The 17,500-nt window shown below is 46.8% G+C and overlaps 2 protein-coding genes across 6 annotated transcripts in view; one reads left to right on the forward strand and one right to left on the reverse strand.

Moving 5' to 3' along the window:
• LOC137613323 (putative E3 ubiquitin-protein ligase UBR7) overlaps positions 1-8,626 on the forward strand; it is a 10,447-nt gene extending 1,821 nt beyond the window's left edge. For all 3 annotated transcript variants that reach the window (XM_068342448.1, XM_068342450.1, XM_068342449.1), the window contains 7 exons: positions 29-134; positions 295-368; positions 530-700; positions 783-948; positions 1,054-1,115; positions 1,213-1,981; positions 8,088-8,626. In XM_068342448.1, the coding sequence (XP_068198549.1) occupies positions 29-134; positions 295-368; positions 530-700; positions 783-948; positions 1,054-1,115; positions 1,213-1,305 (672 nt within the window). In that variant the 3' untranslated portion in view covers positions 1,306-1,981; positions 8,088-8,626. The remainder of the gene's footprint in view (positions 1-28; positions 135-294; positions 369-529; positions 701-782; positions 949-1,053; positions 1,116-1,212; positions 1,982-8,087) is intronic.
• A 3,002-nt stretch (positions 8,627-11,628) lies between these two features.
• Positions 11,629-17,500, reverse strand: part of LOC137613317 (ankyrin repeat and SOCS box protein 2-like) — a 9,029-nt gene continuing 3,157 nt past the window's right edge. Inside the window, exons 3-12 of one of the 3 annotated variants that reach the window (XM_068342439.1) lie at positions 17,234-17,308; positions 16,269-16,656; positions 16,023-16,133; positions 15,774-15,943; positions 15,516-15,671; positions 14,969-15,214; positions 14,590-14,761; positions 13,913-14,480; positions 13,217-13,370; positions 11,629-13,095 (exon numbers count right to left, since the gene is read on the reverse strand). In XM_068342439.1, coding sequence (XP_068198540.1) covers positions 12,956-13,095; positions 13,217-13,370; positions 13,913-14,480; positions 14,590-14,761; positions 14,969-15,214; positions 15,516-15,671; positions 15,774-15,943; positions 16,023-16,133; positions 16,269-16,633 — 2,082 coding nt within the window. In that variant the 5' untranslated portion in view covers positions 16,634-16,656; positions 17,234-17,308 and the 3' untranslated portion in view covers positions 11,629-12,955. Of the gene's footprint in view, positions 13,096-13,216; positions 13,371-13,912; positions 14,481-14,589; positions 14,762-14,968; positions 15,215-15,515; positions 15,944-16,022; positions 16,134-16,268; positions 16,657-17,233; positions 17,309-17,500 lie in introns of all 3 variants that reach the window. The other 2 variants (XM_068342437.1, XM_068342436.1) reach the window with 2 other exon arrangements.

Genomic DNA, 17,500 nt, shown 5'->3' on the forward strand with positions numbered 1-17,500 from the left:
CTGGCTGACCCTCTGTTTGCGTCCACAGCACCTGGGCTGTCCGGTTCCAGACTGCGTGGAGCTGCAGGAGATGATCTGTGAAGCGTGTATGACCAGGAACCCCCTCCTCTGGGCGTACGCCCCCCACCTAGACGGTCAGTTTGTTTACTCATCAATCAATCACATCATCAATCAATCACATCATCGTCAGTGAAAGGAGGAAGTCTGATTGGTTACTGATTGGTCAGTTAATACATCTACAGAGATGTTCTGTCACCTTTCACTTCCTGTCTGTGGCGTGTACTTCCTGTTCAGTTCCAGGTGCGGAGGTGCAGGTGAAGGAGGAAGCTGGGGGGTCAAAGACCAACCGTCTTCAGAAAACAGAAAAGGTGAGAGGCGTTACCATGGTAACCTTTTGGTACCGTCAGAGCGACGGAAACTAACAGCTGAGACACGGATGTACCTGATCGACCAATCGATGGACCGTACGATGTCGTGTGTTTACGTCGATATGATGATTCAGCGCTAATCGTTTCTATCGATCGATCAGGCCGATGATGTCATCCGGCCTACCTGCAAGCGGCGCCGCGAGGAGGCGGAGCTCGAGCCGAGCTGCAAGCTGAAGGCGCTGCAGGCGACGGGCCGGACAGGCGACCAATCAGGAGCGGCGTTCTGGCCGTCGGGGTGGCGCTCCAAACTCTGCACCTGCGGCGCCTGCAAGGTGGGTGGAGCAACGCCGGCGGGGTTGTTAGGTTGGAGTGGGTGTGGCGTCTGGTTTGAATGTGTCCCCGTCTCGCCATCAGGAGCGGCTGAGCGAGGGGGGCGTGGCCTTCCTCCTGGACGAATCGGACACCGTCCTCGCCTACGAGAACAAAGGCAAGAACCAGGAGATGCAGCCGGCGGGTCACGACCCCCTGATGTCAGCGCTGGACAACCTGAACCGAGTGCAGCAGCTGGAGATCATCCACGGTACACACACACACACACACACACACACACACACACACACACACACACACACACACACACACACACACACACACACACACACACTCTGACCTGTCCTCCTTCCAGGATACAACGACATGAAGAGCGAGCTGAAGGACTTCCTGCAGCGATTCGCTGCAGAAGGAAAAGTGAGTTGACCTTCAACCTCTTACTGAGGTGCATTGTGGGATATTGATTCACGATGCATCTGCTGGTGTCACGTGACCGCTGTCTGTTCCCTGATAGGTCGTGACGTCCGACGACATCCGTCAGTTCTTCGAGCAACAGCAGAGCCGTAAGCGACGGCGAGTCGACGCCCAGCAGCTCTACCGCCCCTGATGACCTTTGACCCCCTCCTCTGGGACGACCCCTCCCGCTGTCTTTCTGCCTACTCCGTGTTTTTGTGTATTTCCTGGACATTTAAACGTTTTTATCTCAGACTTTGTTTTCCTCCATCTCTGTCTCTCTGTGTCGACTTCGATTCCTTTTTAATGAATTAAAGTGAACAACATGGAGTCTGGTGCTGCGTCTGCTTTCTGGGTTGGGGGGTGTGGTGGGGGGGTCGTCTGCTTCCTGTCTCCTCTCTTGTTTACTGACAGTAAACAGACGAGCGGCGGTTCTGTTTCCAACATCAAACATCGTCGTCCATCTGGCGTCATCGTGCTAACACCTTTATCTGCTCAAATCTGTCATCCCGCCTGACGGACCTATCAGCAGCCTCCAGCCCCCCCCTTCACCCCCCAGCTCGTCCTCCTCCCCCTCGTCCTCCTCTGCTCATTCAGTCTGAACTCCTCGCGTTGGAAACATCAGAAACGGACACACGGGACCTTAACTCCTCAGCATCCAATCAGAGGTGCCGTTTCCACGACAGGTGTTGGTTGCCGTGACAATGAGTGCAGTCCTGAGGATGATGGGAAATGTTCCTGTGTCGACTCTGACCCGACCCAAAGAAATCCTGAAGGAGACAAAGAAGACGATCTACAGCAAACCGCCGCGACACCCGATCGGAGGCGGGGTGAGTCCAGCTAACCAGCTAACTAACCAACCAATCACCAGAATAACCAGCTAACAATTTGCTGTTTAGCTGGTTAGTCTGCATTTCAACGACCCCCCCTGGCACCCCCATCAACCATCGTTGAGGAGCCAGACGGGTTTCAACTGTGGTTGTTGGAATATGAAAAACATGACCACACCCCACAGGGGTAATAAGCTGGGACCACAGGGGTAATAAACTGGGACCACAGGGGTAATAAACCACCACCAGAACTGAAGAAGTTTCTTGGATGAGAGGAGAAACATCCTCAAGAAACTTTCTTGAAGTCCGGTGAACTGATTTAAACAGCTTTGGTTTGTTCCAAAGAGTTACAGAAAATAGAAACAGGACATTCAAAATATTAGAACGAGACAACAACAACAACGTTCATTCATTTTTTTTCCATTTGTCTTCTAAACGCTTCATCTGCTGCCGCGGGTCACGGGGACAACGCAATACAATTACAACAGAACACAAAATAGTGTGGAGTACGGGTCAGTAAGTACTGCACATGGTAATGTTAGCTGTGATCAAAGTTAGCTGTCCATGCAGAAAGGGGAGGAGTTATTGAGTCACAATAAGAACTCGTGACTGGCGACCTCTGGAATACCCACTGCTTCAGCAAGGACCAGTGGAACGGCTCTCCAGTCACCAGGCTGGTTCTTGATCCATTAGACATATGGGAACGTTTTGGTGACCTTGGAGACATTCCAGTCCTTTGACAAATATCAATGTGCCTTGAATTAGAATAAAAACCAGATTAGAAATATAAATAAAGACCAGATTACAACATGCTTGTCCCTCACACAGCTGACTCCCCATGCTTTGATCTATAGTCGTTGTTGGGGTCTTTGAAGTACAACACTTCAAGGCAATCTTTAGCCTATATATATCTATGCCAAAGACAGGAGACACTACAATGATGAAGTCTGTGAAACAACACTGACAACATGGATGTGGCACCCTCAGCGTCCATCACGGAGTATCTCAGCAACCTGGTCCAGAAGTTCCTCAAGCAGCTCATGAATGAACAACGGGAAAGTTTTGAAGCAGGAATAATTGGGGAAGAAGTTGAAAATGTTCTCGTCTCAATGTTCATGGATATAACTAAGGTACTGTCCAACATCGTTTATCAGACAGTAATTCAGGACATATCAGATGTGTGCGAAAGAACTGGAACGTCTAGTTCCCATGTGTCAAATGGATCAAGGACCAGTCTGGTGACTGGAGAACAAGTCCAAGACATGATGGGCGACACCATTCCACTAGTCCTCGCTCAAGCAGTGGGTATTCCAGAGGTCGCCAGTCACAAGAGCACAAAGACGATTACCCGTCTGGTGAGCAGAGAAGTGAGAGACAAGGTCAACTCTGAGCTAAACAACAACTCTGGAGGAAGTGGCGTCGCCACCGATGGAACTGCAGCGCAATCACCAGCCGAGCCATCCAACGGTAGGCTGAAGAGAATAGTCAAGCATTTCATCAAAGTCCTCAAGAACTTTGCAGCGAAGATTTTTTCCCAGTTTCGCTGCACTTCAAAAGACCAAATGAGCTGTGGGAAAGGATCAGAGGTCCAGCTGGCATCACGTGGGACACCTTTAACTCTCTTTCAAATGGACAGAGAGATGCTTTCCCTACTGAGCGACACCGCCTCCGCAACCGTCCAGGCCATCAAAAGATTTCTGGATGAACACGGAAACGATGTCTGGGAGGCCACCGGAGATGAAACACCAGTAGACGAACTGATAGGGTGGGAGAACAACTCCTCCCTGATAGCAGATCGAATGACATTAGACATCCTGCCAACCATAGAGGAAGAGGAGGAAGAAGCAAGTAAGGTGTCAGCGGCAACACCAGCTGAACTCTTGGAATCTGCTTCTGTTGAATCATCAACTTCCGCCAGTCTTAGGTCAGGGTTCCGTGAAGAAGCTAATGTAGCAAATGATGTGACACCGCCACCGCCCGCTGAACCTTTGGAACCTGTTGTTGTTCAGCCAGCAGCTAACACCAGTGTTGACTCAGGGTTCTGCGAAAACTTTGTGGTAGAAACAAATGAATGGCAGTGCCACTGGTTAGTCGTGGGCGTTCTGAATCAGATTTCTCAAGGGAGAGGCATTTTTGTCAAAAATGTCAAGGACATCATCGACTCATTGACAGCAATGCTTGTTACCAAAATCCAAGGGTCAAACATCACCCTGGAGATCAATGGTCGCCGTGCCAAGAAGATCTCAAAGGCAGTTCACAGAGACTTAACTAAGCGGTTCGGTGGCAAAGACAAGGTATCCTTGAACTTGACGAAGGAAAACATCATCGAAGCTTTAATGAGACAGTTGGAGAAGAAGAAAACCAATTGGCTTGAAAGGTTCTTCACATGTCTCCGCAAAGTCTGTCACAATTCTTGAATAGATTGTTGACGTCTGCCTCTGCTCTTGAGTATGGACATGTTTGGCTAGGAATCTATAGTATCATATATCATCATACATTCCAATCCAAACATTGAACAGTCCGGACTGATTTTTATTACCTTACTGTCTTGTCTACTGTTTGCATTCATGTTGTAATCTTGACTTGGGTCTTCCATCTCCCTGGTGGTGCTGCTGGACCCTGATGGGCTGCTACAATAAGGAGACTGGTGTTGTCTGTTTGTGACAGAAGGACCAGTCTCCATTGGACCCCCCCCGTCTGTATCTCCTCTCCTGATGGCCTACAGCAGGGGTGTCCAAACTTATCTTAAGGGGGGCATTGTTGTGATAGATCACAACTCTAATTTGAGTTCCTTCAATACTTCAAAATGGCCGTTCTCAGATAGCTTGTCATACGTGTTAGCATGTACAAGCAAGAATAGTTTTAGTGTTAAAACCAGAGTAAACACTCAAGTAAACAGCAGTTTATACTTATGAATAAAGACCTGCTTCAACATCTGCATTACAGTTGTGACGTCCATTACAGTTGACACTCTGTGCTTTGATCTACGGTTGTTGTGAGTGTCTTTAACGTTTGGCTTGAAGCACAATACTTCAGAGCCTAGCCTAGCCTAAATACATCTAAGACAGATACTACAATGGTAAAGTCTGTGAAATAACAGTACTAACATCCAACATGGTCGTTGATCTACGGTAGTTGTTGGGGTCTTTAACATTTGGCTTTGAAGTACAAGACTTCAAGGCAATCTAGTCTATATATATCTATGCCAAAGACAGGAGACACTACAATGATGAGGTTTGTGAAACAACACTGACAACATGGATGTGGCACCGTCTGCGTCCATCACGGAGTATCTCAGCAGCCTGGTCCACAGGTTCCTCAGGCAGCTTGTGAGGGAACAACGGGAAAGTCTAGAAGCAGGAATAATTGGAGAGGAAGTCGAAAATGTCCTCTTCACAATGTTCATGGATATAACTAAGGTACTGTCCCACATTGTTTACCAGGCAGTAATTCAAGACATATCAGAATTGTGTCAAAGAATTGGAAGGTTTAGTTCCCATGTATCAAATGGATCAAGGACCTGCCTGTTGACTGGAGAACAAGTGCAAGACATGATGGGCGACACCATTCCACTAGTCCTCGCTCAAGCAGTGGGTATTCCAGAGGTCGCCAGTCACAAGAGCACAAAGACGATTACCCGTCTGGTGAGCAGAGAAGTGAGAGACAAGGTCAACTCTGAGCTAAACAACAACTCTGGAGGAAGTGGCGTCGCCACCGATGGAACTGCAGCGCAATCACCAGCCGAGCCATCCAACGGTAGGCTGAAGAGAATAGTCAAGCATTTCATCAAAGTCCTCAAGAACTTTGCAGCGAAGATTTGTTCCCAGTTTTGCTGCCCTTCAAAAGACCAAATGAGCTGTGGGAAAGGATCAGAGGACCAGCTGTCATCACGTGGGACACCCTTAACTCTCTTTCAAATGGACAGAGAGATGCTTTCCCTACTGAGTGACACCGCCTCCACAACCATCCAGGACATCGAAAGGTTTCTGAATGAACACAGAAACGATGTCTGGGAGGCCACCGGAGATGAAACACCAGTAGACGAACTGGAAGGATGGGACAACCACTCCTCCGTGATAGGAAATCGAATGGTGGTAGACATCCTCTCAACCATAGAGGAAGAGGAGGAAGAACCTGATGAAGAAGCAAGTGATGCGTTAGAGTCAACACCAGTTGAACTCTTGCGATTTGTTTCTGTCGAATCCTCAGATGACACAAGTGTTGACTCGGGGTTCTGTGAAGACTTTGATGAAGAAAATGAAAACCTGGAATGGCAGTGCCATTGGTTAGTTGTGGGAGTTTTGAACCAGATTTTACTAGGGAGAGGCATTTTTGTCAGAAATGTCAAGGACATCATCGACTCGTTGACATTGATGCTTGTTACCAAAATCCAAGGGTCAAACATCACCCTGGAGATCAATGGTCGCCGTGCCAAGAAGATCTCCAAGGCAGTTCACAGAGACTTGTCCAAGCAGTTCGGTGGTAAAGACAAGGTGTCCGTGAGCTTGACAAAGGACAAGATCATCGAGACTGTAATGAGACAGTTGAAGAAGACGAGAACCAACTGTGTTGCAAGGTTCTTCATATGTTTCAGCAAAGTCTCTCAGAATCCAGAATAAACAGCTCATTGGGGTGCCCCAAGAAGGAACTACCCATCACTCTACCTCCCAATCATTTGCATGCCTCTGTGTGTGTGTGTGTGTGTGTGTGTGTGTGTGTGCGTGCGTGCGTGCGTGCGTGCGTGCGTGCGTGCGTGCGTGCGTGTGTCTATGTGCTTGGGGTTGTTCATCTTTCATGTGGTTCCTCGATGAGCTGGCAACGTGTCCGGAGTCTCTTCCCATCTTGGGCCAGTTAGTCCGAAAAAAAAAAAAACGATACAGAAAATAAATGAATTTTTCAACATGGTCACTCTTGGATAGCTTGTCATATTTATTCGCATGTAGAAGTATGAATAGTCGTAATATTAATATCCTCTTCTCCTTTGGGCTTTTCCCTTCAGGGGTCTCCACAGCCAATCAGTGTCCTCCATCTAACCCTGTCTTCTCATCCTCTTCTCTCACACCAACTACCTTCATGTCCTCTTTCACTACATCCATAAACCTCCTCTTTGGTCTTCCTCTAGGCCTCCTGCCTGGCAGTTCAGAACTCAGCATCCTTCTACCAATATATTCACTATCTCTCCTCTGGACATGTCCAAACCATCTCAGTCTGGCCTCTCTGACTTTATCTCCAGAACCTCTAACATGTGCTGTCCCTCTGATGTACTCATTCCTGATCCTATCCATCCTGGTCACTCCCAGAGAGAACCTCAGCATCTTCATCTCTGCTACCTCCAGCTCTGTCTCCTGTCTTTTCCTCAGGGACACTGTCTCTAGACCAAACAACATCGCTGGTCTCACCACAGTTTTGTACACCTTTCCTTTCATTTTAGCTGAAACTCTTCTATCACACATCACACCTGACACTTTCCTCCACCCGTTCCATCCTGCCTGGACACGCTTCTTCACCTCTTCTCCACACTCTCCATTGCTCTGGACTGTTGACCCTAAGTACTTCAAATCCTCCCCCTTCTTGATCTCTTCTCCCTCTAACCTCACTTCCTACATATCTGGAACAAAAGACAATATCTGGAATTACAGAAAATTGATGTAATGAGTTGTTTGACAACATATTGTAAAGAGAAAGGTTTTTGTTGATTCTGGGGACAGGACTACACAAGCCAAATGGCTTCTACCCATCAGGGTTTTTTTTGGATGTTCTTGATGTTGCAAATGTGATGAAGGTGTTAAGTCTGTTATAATGACATCTGAAAAAATCAACTAAAATATAAGATAAATAAAAACCAGATCAAACACTGAAATAAAATCCAGATAAAGGCAAGAATAAAATCCACATTAAACACGAATAAAAACCAGAATACTAAAATAAAAACCAGATTAAACATTAGAATAAAATCCACATTAAAGACTATAATAAAACCCAGATTATATGCTAGAATAAAAATATGTAAGGTAATATAAATACCTCTATTCCGATTGCTTTTGGCCGGATGATGTCATGAGCTTCCCGACGGCTCTGATTGGCTGTTTTTTTGTGCCTCCGACAGCAAAGCCTCCTGGTCATACTGGTTTTTGCGGCAACCCTGTTCACCCCCGCTGCCTGGATCCTTCATCACCTGCCTGAGTACCGCCAGAGGTCCAGACCCTGAGCATCATCGCCTTCATCAGCATCTTCATCCTCACCTCAGATCATTCACCATTAAATGTTTGACTGAATCTGCTTTTTCCTTCATTATAAAATCAGTCATCTATTGATTTGGGAATCCTGTCTTTCTCGTCCTTTATCTCGGGTTACATTGTCTGTCCAAACAGGAAGTGATTATGAGCCTGAAGATACAAATAAAGCTTCAGTTGGTGTTTCCGAGCAGGAAACATCTGTTTGTTTAGTTTGTCCTCCAGAGTTAATCACTTCCTGTTTCAGAAGGTCGGTTCCCACAAACCCGGACGGGAAGGTCTGCAAAGCGTCTTTATCAGATTCCATCAAGATGGAGAAACAAACATCATCATCATCATCATCGTCCACACAGTCCGTGGAATTTGACCTTTTCTGGAAACACGCATTAAATAAAGTCAGACGTTTCAACCACTGCCACTTTATTTTTATTTCACCATACTGCAAATAAAACCTCATCCCTCCTTATTTTATCATTGCACAATTTATTAACACACATAGTACTAATGTGATGAAGGTTCATAGTCATGATTATTGTATATAGCAATATAAAAAAATCAAAGTAAAATGATTCTTCTCCATAGTAATGTGATTACTCCATAGTAATGTGAATATTGCACATATTGACTAAAATTTAAGACCAGTTGAAAAATTCCAAGAATTTTCATTCTGGATCTCCTGTTGGATATTCAAAAGGTTCTAAGTAGAACTTAAAAAAGCAAAACGACAAAACGGGAGTGAGACAAATAGTATTTGAAAACCTCTAAGACAGACAAAGCATTTCCAGAAACAGACTCACTAAGCAGTAAGCTCACTCAAATGCTCATTCAATTTTTCAATCTCACTCCCTTTTCTTTTTTGCTCTTTGAAGCTCTACTTAGAACCTTCTGAAGATCCAACAGTCCAAAATAAGAATTTCTGGAATTTTTAAACTGGTTTTAAATTTTTAATCAGTCTTTGAACATTTCACTACAAGCAGTTCTTTGACTTTAAGTATTTAAAAAGATTTATCAGGACTAGACACCAGTGAGAAGAATGATTGACACGTTTGAATCACATGACCTGAGGATGACGTCATCGTCGTCGTCATCACGAAAACCAGTGATTGTACAGAAGTCAGATAACGTGATGTTATATTTATATTGAACAGATTGAACATTTAGTTGATAATTGAGTAGTAAAAACAGGCTCGCGACTCATTTCAGTTGTTTACAGGTGGAGAAACAAAGACAACAACAACAGGAGACGTAAACATCACGTGATGACGTCGATCTGGAGCGACTCTGGAAGCCTGTGCTTGGTTTTTACCTGCAGATCGCTGGACGTCTGCGGGGACCGGAAGTGGGTGGAGGTTTGGACCGGAAGTGGGTGAAGGTTTGGACCGGAAGTGGGTGGAGGTTTGGACCGGAAGTGGGTGAAGGTGACAGACACGTCCACCACTCACCGCCGCGTGAGTTTGTAACACGCAGAGGAGACGATGAGCAGACACAAACCCGACGCGGACGGGATGACGAGAATCAGCAGCGACGGAGCTCCGAGATTCACGTCCGGTCCAGCAGGGGGCGACACTGAAACACAACGACATGACGTCATCACGCACAGGAAGACCCAGCGGGATCGATCCGCGGCCTGCTCACTCCTCCGGTTCGATGTACGGCTACGCTCCACCAAAAAGTCGTCCTCAATAAATTAAGCGAATAAAGTATCGATTATATATCAAATTGCTTGAAAACAGCTATTTTATTTTGTTGTTCCTGCACGGAAAGGGAGCTAGCCCGTGAGCCGTTAGCATTTCGCTAACGGATCCCAGAGGCTAAACAACAGGTTCACGACTGACAGTGACGGTAAACACGTCCTCAAACGTTCCGGACACGAAAGACGTTTCAGAACCAAATTGAATCCGTTTCTAAAGGAGGACATTTGTCTGTGACAACCAAACCTAGCACTACCGTCTGAAACAGCACAGACCCCCCCCACGCTACTGCCGCACAGTGAGCTGTCGTAAAGTGGTGCGAATCAGAACGCTGCAAACGCGACTATTTAAATTAAGATAATTCACAATAATATAAGAATAAAAACTTCGTCATTGTCTCACATTTCTTGGATCACGCATTCAATTCTCAAACATCAGAAATATTGACGGAAAAACGTCATTTCCGGCATAAATACCCCATTTCCGGACTCCAGTTCTCAGAGTAGATTGCCTCGCGAGCGCCCTCTATCTACCCGGAAGTTCCGGGGCGGGGTCTCTGAACGACTATGACAAAATATCTGGTTAAAAACGTAAAGTCAGGTCGTATAAAATATACTTGGAAATAATAAAACAGAAAAATTCATGTTTTGTTGTTTTTACGCTTCTTATTGTGAAAATATTGCAGCAAAAATAAATAACAAATATAAAACTCTCCACTGATTGGTGGCGTTTGATTCAACGTCATGATTCTGTTGCGATGCCTCCCTGTAAATAAAATGTAAAATATTCACTAGAAACAAGTTTTAAAACTAAACCAGTGATAATAAAAATTTAAATTTGTGTTTTTGTTTACCTGTGATGGTCGGGACTTTGGGGGGTGAAGGTGGTGGTGGAGGAGGAGGAGGAGGTACCAGGATGAAGGAACAACACCTGCAGTTAATCTCCATGGCAACGTCTGGGCGCGTCCCCCAAGTCACCTGCAGACGTTTCCAGAAACGTTGTTTTCATGCTCAGCTTTAAAACATCTCACATAAAAAGATGTTTAATTCTGACGTCATCAACAATTTGCTGATCTTTAATGACTAAAATGAATATTTTAAATCCTTTCTGAAACACTTTTCTTTTCTTCAGGATCACAGATTAAACGTCTGTTAGATTAACATGTTAAATTTTCACCTGATGGATGGAAACGGGTTCATGTCCAACAGCAGCTTTGATGTTAAATGATATTTAATCAAGATTCATCAGCTTTATTGTCATAAAACAGCAAACAGGTGATTAAACTACACAATACATTTTTCATTCTGTTCGTTTTCCTTAGAAAGACGACTTATTAAAAACTAAAAGAAAAAGAAAAACAATTGGAAAAAAACAATAAATTATTAACAACAGCAATATTAAAGTACTGTACTTTATAATTGTTATTTGTTAAGCTTAAAATAAAAAATGCTTCAGATCTTCTGCACATGAAACTGCAACAGTTTTACCTGATGTCATTTATCAATATGTTCAAATTAATCAGTAATTATAATATATTTAATGAATTTACCGAACAGAATGAGTCGGATCTCACCTGGGGGAGCTGGATCAGAACCAGGAGGAGTCCCAGCATCCTGGAACACGTCTGACCCCGTCGGTCCGGGTGCTGCTGCCTCTCCGTGGAGCTCATCGTCCGTCTGATCCAGGCTTGGAGTCTCTGTGGGGATCTGGGGGGAGAGAGGAGTGTGGGTGAGGAGGGGGGGGGGCGTGGAAAACGTCTCCCGGGGCTCCAGGTGGAATCAGAGTGAATTCAGAAAGATTCATGGACTAATCTCTGAATCTATAAAACATTTATTGATTGTTTTGGACACAAAGTTATTTGTTCTCAGATTGATTGAAGCAGAAAATTAACAGATTAATTTCAACTAAAAGACAAGAAAAACAAATTTTAGTGCGTTTGAATCTTTTCTCCTATAAATAAAATCTGAATCATGATCTCAGGGGCTCTGAATGAGTTTAATGTTGGATGTTTAATGTTGGATGTTTAATGTTGGATGTCCTGGTGGACGGTGATGAAGTCATTCTTACCTCATGGTTAATCAGGCAGATATGAACGGAATTGATTAATGATCAGCAGAGATCGGAGGAAAGTGTGTCTGCAGCCGACTGTAAAACCGTCCAACGGCTGAAATGAATGTCGATCTGCAGACGTGAACTCATCCCTGGTGTGTGTGTGTGTGTGTGTGTGTGTGTGTGTGTGTGTGTGTGTGTGTGTGTGTGTGTGTGTGTGTGTGTGTGTGTGTGTGTGTGTGTGTGTGTGGCGTCACACTCACACCACCTTCACTGTACACGTTTGAATGATGAGACTTGAACCACATTTTCTGGGCAATAATTTGGTTTTGACCTGAACACTGATGCAGATCCTGGATTAATTTGTTGTATTAGTGCAAAACTAATCAAAAATAATCAACAGAACGCAAACAACAACAACAACAACAACAACATCCCAACACAAGTCTTTTCATTTCTTTGTGCAAAAAGATCTAAATGTCTCAATGAAGTCAAAGCCAAGAGCGACACTAAAGCCTGATCGGCTCAAACATGACAGAATCTACAGGATAACAAACTGTTTATTCATTTACACTAAAATTAAACCATGTTCATTTTTCTTATAACAGAAGATTTAATCAGAATTTCCTGGTTTTACTGTTTGAGCCAAAATATGGACCGAATCATTTTCTCTATCAAACAAAAACATTTAAATTCTAATATAAAAAGCAGAAACTGTGTTTAAACGTGTCTCCAGTTCTATCTGTTCTCAGATTTGTTTTGACCTGAGAAGCTTCTGTTTGACCTGGAAACACCTGGAAACACCTGGAAACACCTGGAAACACCTGAATCTATACATGTTTAACATTCTTTTTGATAGCAACACGAGAACCAGAACTCCTGGAAACACCTGGGATACGGACAGAAACACAGTCTGACGCTCTGCTCGGGTTTTCAGCGTGGAAAGTTTTCTCGAGGCTGACGCAGCTGTGAATTGATCACTAATAATCAATCAATCGTGTTCAGTCGTCGTCCACGGGTCCCTCCTTGTGGTCCAGGAAGCGGATCAGACTTCCGGGCAGCGGTAATTTGTTCAAACGTCGCCGTCGAACCAGCTGGACGATCCTCAACCTGCAGAGCTGCAGCAGCGGACGGGGGGGCGCTGCAGAAACCAGACAAACCAGTAACATTTCCCATTGGCCCACCGCAGGTGGAAATCCTTCTCGCAACCACTGACGTCATCAGAATAAAGTTTTAGTCACCTCACGCTGACGACCTCTCACCTGCTTTGTCCTTGATGACGCTCCAGTCAGAGTAACTGTCCAGGTGTTCCATCAGTCTGGAGCAGAGAGTCACGTGACCCACGTAGTCCAATAGTAAGTCGATGATCGGCCCCGCCCACCGAGAGATGCTGGGAGCTGAGATCATCTCACAGAACTGTCAATCAATCCCACAACTGTCAATCAATCAATCAACCAATAACATAACTGTTATTCAATCGAATAACTGTCAATCAAATAACTGTCAATCAGAACAATCAATCAATTAATCTCAAAACTGTAAATCAATCACATAAATTTTCAAACTATCACACAACTGTCAATCAATCAATCACAGAACTGCTGATCAATCCCAAAATAATCAATCTACCACAGAACTATCAATCACAAAATTGTTAATCAATCAATCAATCAATCAATCAATCACAGAACTGTCAATCAATCAACCAACTGATGGATGGATGGATAAATGGTTCAATCAATCAATCAATCAATCAATCAATCACCCAACCAACCAACCAACCAATCAATCAATCACAGAACTGTTGATCAATCACAGAACTGTCAATCAATCAATCAATCAATCTCAGAACTGTTGATCAGTTGCAAGACTGTTGATCAATCACAGAACTAATTCCATCATCAAAGTGCCGTTAAACCTCTTTGAACTCTTTTGGTGTCCTGACTCATCAGACTCACCTGGACGCCCCTCCTCTGCTGTGTGGTTGGCTGAACGTCGTCATCCCTGTCTGACCGGGTGGTGCTGATTGGTGGATGAGGCTGGTTACCATAGGCGCAGTCAAAACAGGAGAGGGCGTGGCCTCCTTTGTCCAGCAGGTACTTGAACATGGGCAGGTACTTCATGGAGAACATGTAGACTGCGGGGAAGGTGGTGGGGTGGGTGGGGATGGGGGCGTTGATGTCGGCGCCGTGCTCCACCAGCAGGGTGACGGTGCGGACGCAGCCCTGCCGCGCCGCCACCATCAGCGGCCGGAACATGTCCAGGTTGGGGTTGGCGCCGGCCGCCAACAGCACGCGCACGGCGTCCACGTTGTTGTTGATGACGGAGAAGTAGAGCGCCGTGCTGCGCCGGTCCTCGTACAGCTTGGATTGCTCCTCAGACAGCTGAGCGTTGACATCAAAGCCCTCCTCGATCAGAGCCTCCAGGATGTCGTCGTTGTTGCCCTCGGCGGCGAGGTGCAGGGGGCTGATGCCGGTGCGCCGGACTCTGGCCTTACTGGTAGCTTTGACCAGCATGGAGACAATTCTGGACACAGGAAATACCAGGTATTAGCCAACCCGCTAATCAAGAACGTGGTGTACATCCTTGACTAGAGGACTACCAGGGGCCCGGTCTTCACATGATACTGACGTACTTCTGGTTTCCTCGTTCAGCGGCGATGTGAAGCGGTAACAACCCGGCCTTTCCCACTTTGTTGGCGTCAGCTTTCTGCGAAAGCAGAAGTTCCACAATTTCTTCGTGTCCATTTTTAGCAGCTTCGTACAGAGCGGTGGCGCCATCAGCAGCCTGGCTGTTGATGTCTGAACCTGAAGTGGGTCAAGAAGACATCAGGGGTTAGCCTCCGTTCTGCAAATATAATCCTGAACACCAAGACGAGGAACCTGTAACAGCAAAGGTCTTTAGCAATTAGCCATGGCGGGAAGCAGTTGCCAGGGGGCAGAACACAAAGTTAGCGATAGCGGTTGCAGTTCCAACTAAGCGGTTAGCTAAAGTAAACCACGTTCTTGATGTACCGTGCTTGAGGAGGAGGCGTAGCGTGGCGACCCGCCCACTCTGAGCGGCGGTGAACAGCGGTGAGATGCCATAGATGTTGGTGAGGTTGTGTTTGGCTCCGGCCGTCAGAAGCATCTCACAGATCTCCACGTTGTTCCTGCACACCGCTTCCTGCAGCGCCGTCCAACCCTGAATGCAGTGAGTGTTCACCGCCGCGCCGTGGTTCAGCAGCACCGCAACCAGTGCAGCGCTGTTCCTCTCACAGGCTGCAGAGGGCAACGTGGACTTTAGTTCAGACCAACCAGACCAGACAAACTAGTGGGGCGGGTCACCAGACTAGGTAAACTAAAGGGGCAGGTCACCAGACTAGGTAAACTAATGGGGCAGGTCACCAGACTAGGTAAACTAATGGGGCAGGTCACCCAGACTAGGTAAACTAATGGGGCAGGTCACCCAGACTAGGTAAACTAATGGGGCAGGTCACCAGACTAGGTAAACTAATGGGGCAGGTCACCCAGACTAGGTAAACTAATGGGGCAGGTCACCAGACTAGGTGAACTAACTCACCTCTGTAGAGCGGCGTCTCTTTGTCGTAGTTTGCGATGTCGCGGTCTGCTCCGTTTTCCAACAGCACCTGAACGCATCGCATTTGTTCCTTGCTGACAGCAATCAGCAGCGCCGTCTCACCGCGCTCCGTTCGCTTGTTGATCATCCCCGGTTGAGCTGAGCACACAAACACGAGTGTGTGTGTGTGTGTGTGTGTGTGTGTGTGTGTGTGTGTGTGTGTGTGTGTGTGTGTGTGTGTGTGTGTCCACGTCCTCCTACCTGACAGCAACACCCTCAGACAGCCGTGCTGGCCGTACCACGCCGCCTCATGGATGGCGAGCCAGCCCGGTCGGCTCGGCAGCATCAGGTTGATCCCTGAACGCATCGTCAGCAGCTTGACTTGGCTCACCTCTCCGAGTCGGACCGCCTTGAACAGAGGCTCCTCCTCCCTGCAGGGACCACAAAGAACCAATAATCCACCAGAACCGGGCCAGGACGACCTTTGACCCCTAAAGACCCGAGACTCACTCCTCTGGTTCCGGGACAATGTGGACCAGACTGCCGTCGTGTCTCCGGTACGCCATCATCCTCTTCCCAGAACCCGTCAGGAACCGGCTGATGGTCCCATCGAAGGTCTTCCTGCCACAAGACAACAGCCAATCAGAGCAGAGGAAGTGTGTGTGTGTGTGTGTGTGTGTGTGTGTGTGTGTGTGTGTGTGTGTGTGTGTGTGTGTGTGTGTGTGTGTGTGTGTGTGTGTGTGTGTGTGTACATACGGGTCTGGAGCCTCTTCAGTTGGAGGATTTGGAGAACTGTAGTGTGCAGAGGTCTGGGCTGCAGGTGGATTATGGGAGCTGTAGTTTGCAGGTGGATTATGGGAGCTGTAGTTTGCAGGTGGGTTTGAGGAGCTGAGACCAGGTTGATTGGTGTTTCTGGGGGCGGGGTTCATTGCCCCGCCGTCAGGAGGGCGAGGGGGCGTGGCCGCGGCGTCACCAGTTGGGGTGCAGTGTGTGTCGGCCAGACTTCGCTCGATGGCGAGATGAAGCAGCTCGTCATCACTCAGGTTACTGTAGAGAGAGTAATCGTCGAAGGCCAGGCTGGGGGCTGCTGACCCTGAGGGGGAGATGCCGGCCGCCGCCATGATGTCCCTGATGAGGTCACTGTCTGAGCAATAAAGTTTTTTTAAAGGGTTGAAGAGTTAACATATAGAAAGAGCACACCAATCAAACCGAGATTCTTGGGGTGAGTTTTCATGGTCCAGGAGTCACATGACGAGAATCAGCCAATCAGGTGCAGCGACCTGAGCTGCTTTGACAGAGGTTTGAATAATAGTATTTATCTCATCCTAACGATCCAAAAACAGTCAATCGGAATTTATTCTGAACACCTTCTCATTATACAACAGATTTAGGCAAACTACGGCCCGGGGGCCACGTCCGGCCCTTTGCGTGTTGTAATCCGGCCCGCTAAACTTGTAGGCTAAAACCTTTTATATAACGTTTTTTCGTCATTTGCATTTAAACAACTAAACAGTCCATAAACACGATGCGTGAACATGTCCAAAGACTACCAGAGGTCCCATGAAACACAACGTGTTCACATCTCAAAAGCTTCTAACAACCAGCTGACTGTAGGGGGCGCTACGCTGCTCCGGTTTCCAGTTGTTAACACTGTGACACCAGTTCGCGTCCAGATAAGGGACTTCAGATGTGACTCCAGTTTAACGCCGGTAAAAACTCACCGCCGCTTTGACGTCGGACTCAGTCTGCTTCCTCTGCTTCAGCGCCTGAACGTGTGTCCGTGTCGCCACCCGTCTCTGTAATGAGGTCAGCACATGACACGGTGTGGACAGGGTTGCACCGGGGTGGGTTGGGGCCGCGCGGGGGGGGGGGGCACTTGAGGTTTATTTTAAGGTGCTGCAGCCGGAGCTTGATGTCGATACAGACTCTCATGTTACGTCCGTCCGACGGTCTCAAACACCAGACGGACGACAGATCAGCTTCTGGAA

Source organism: Antennarius striatus, chromosome 19 (genome assembly GCF_040054535.1).
Source record: "Antennarius striatus isolate MH-2024 chromosome 19, ASM4005453v1, whole genome shotgun sequence".
In the NCBI taxonomy this organism is placed as follows: Eukaryota; Metazoa; Chordata; class Actinopteri; order Lophiiformes; family Antennariidae; genus Antennarius; species Antennarius striatus.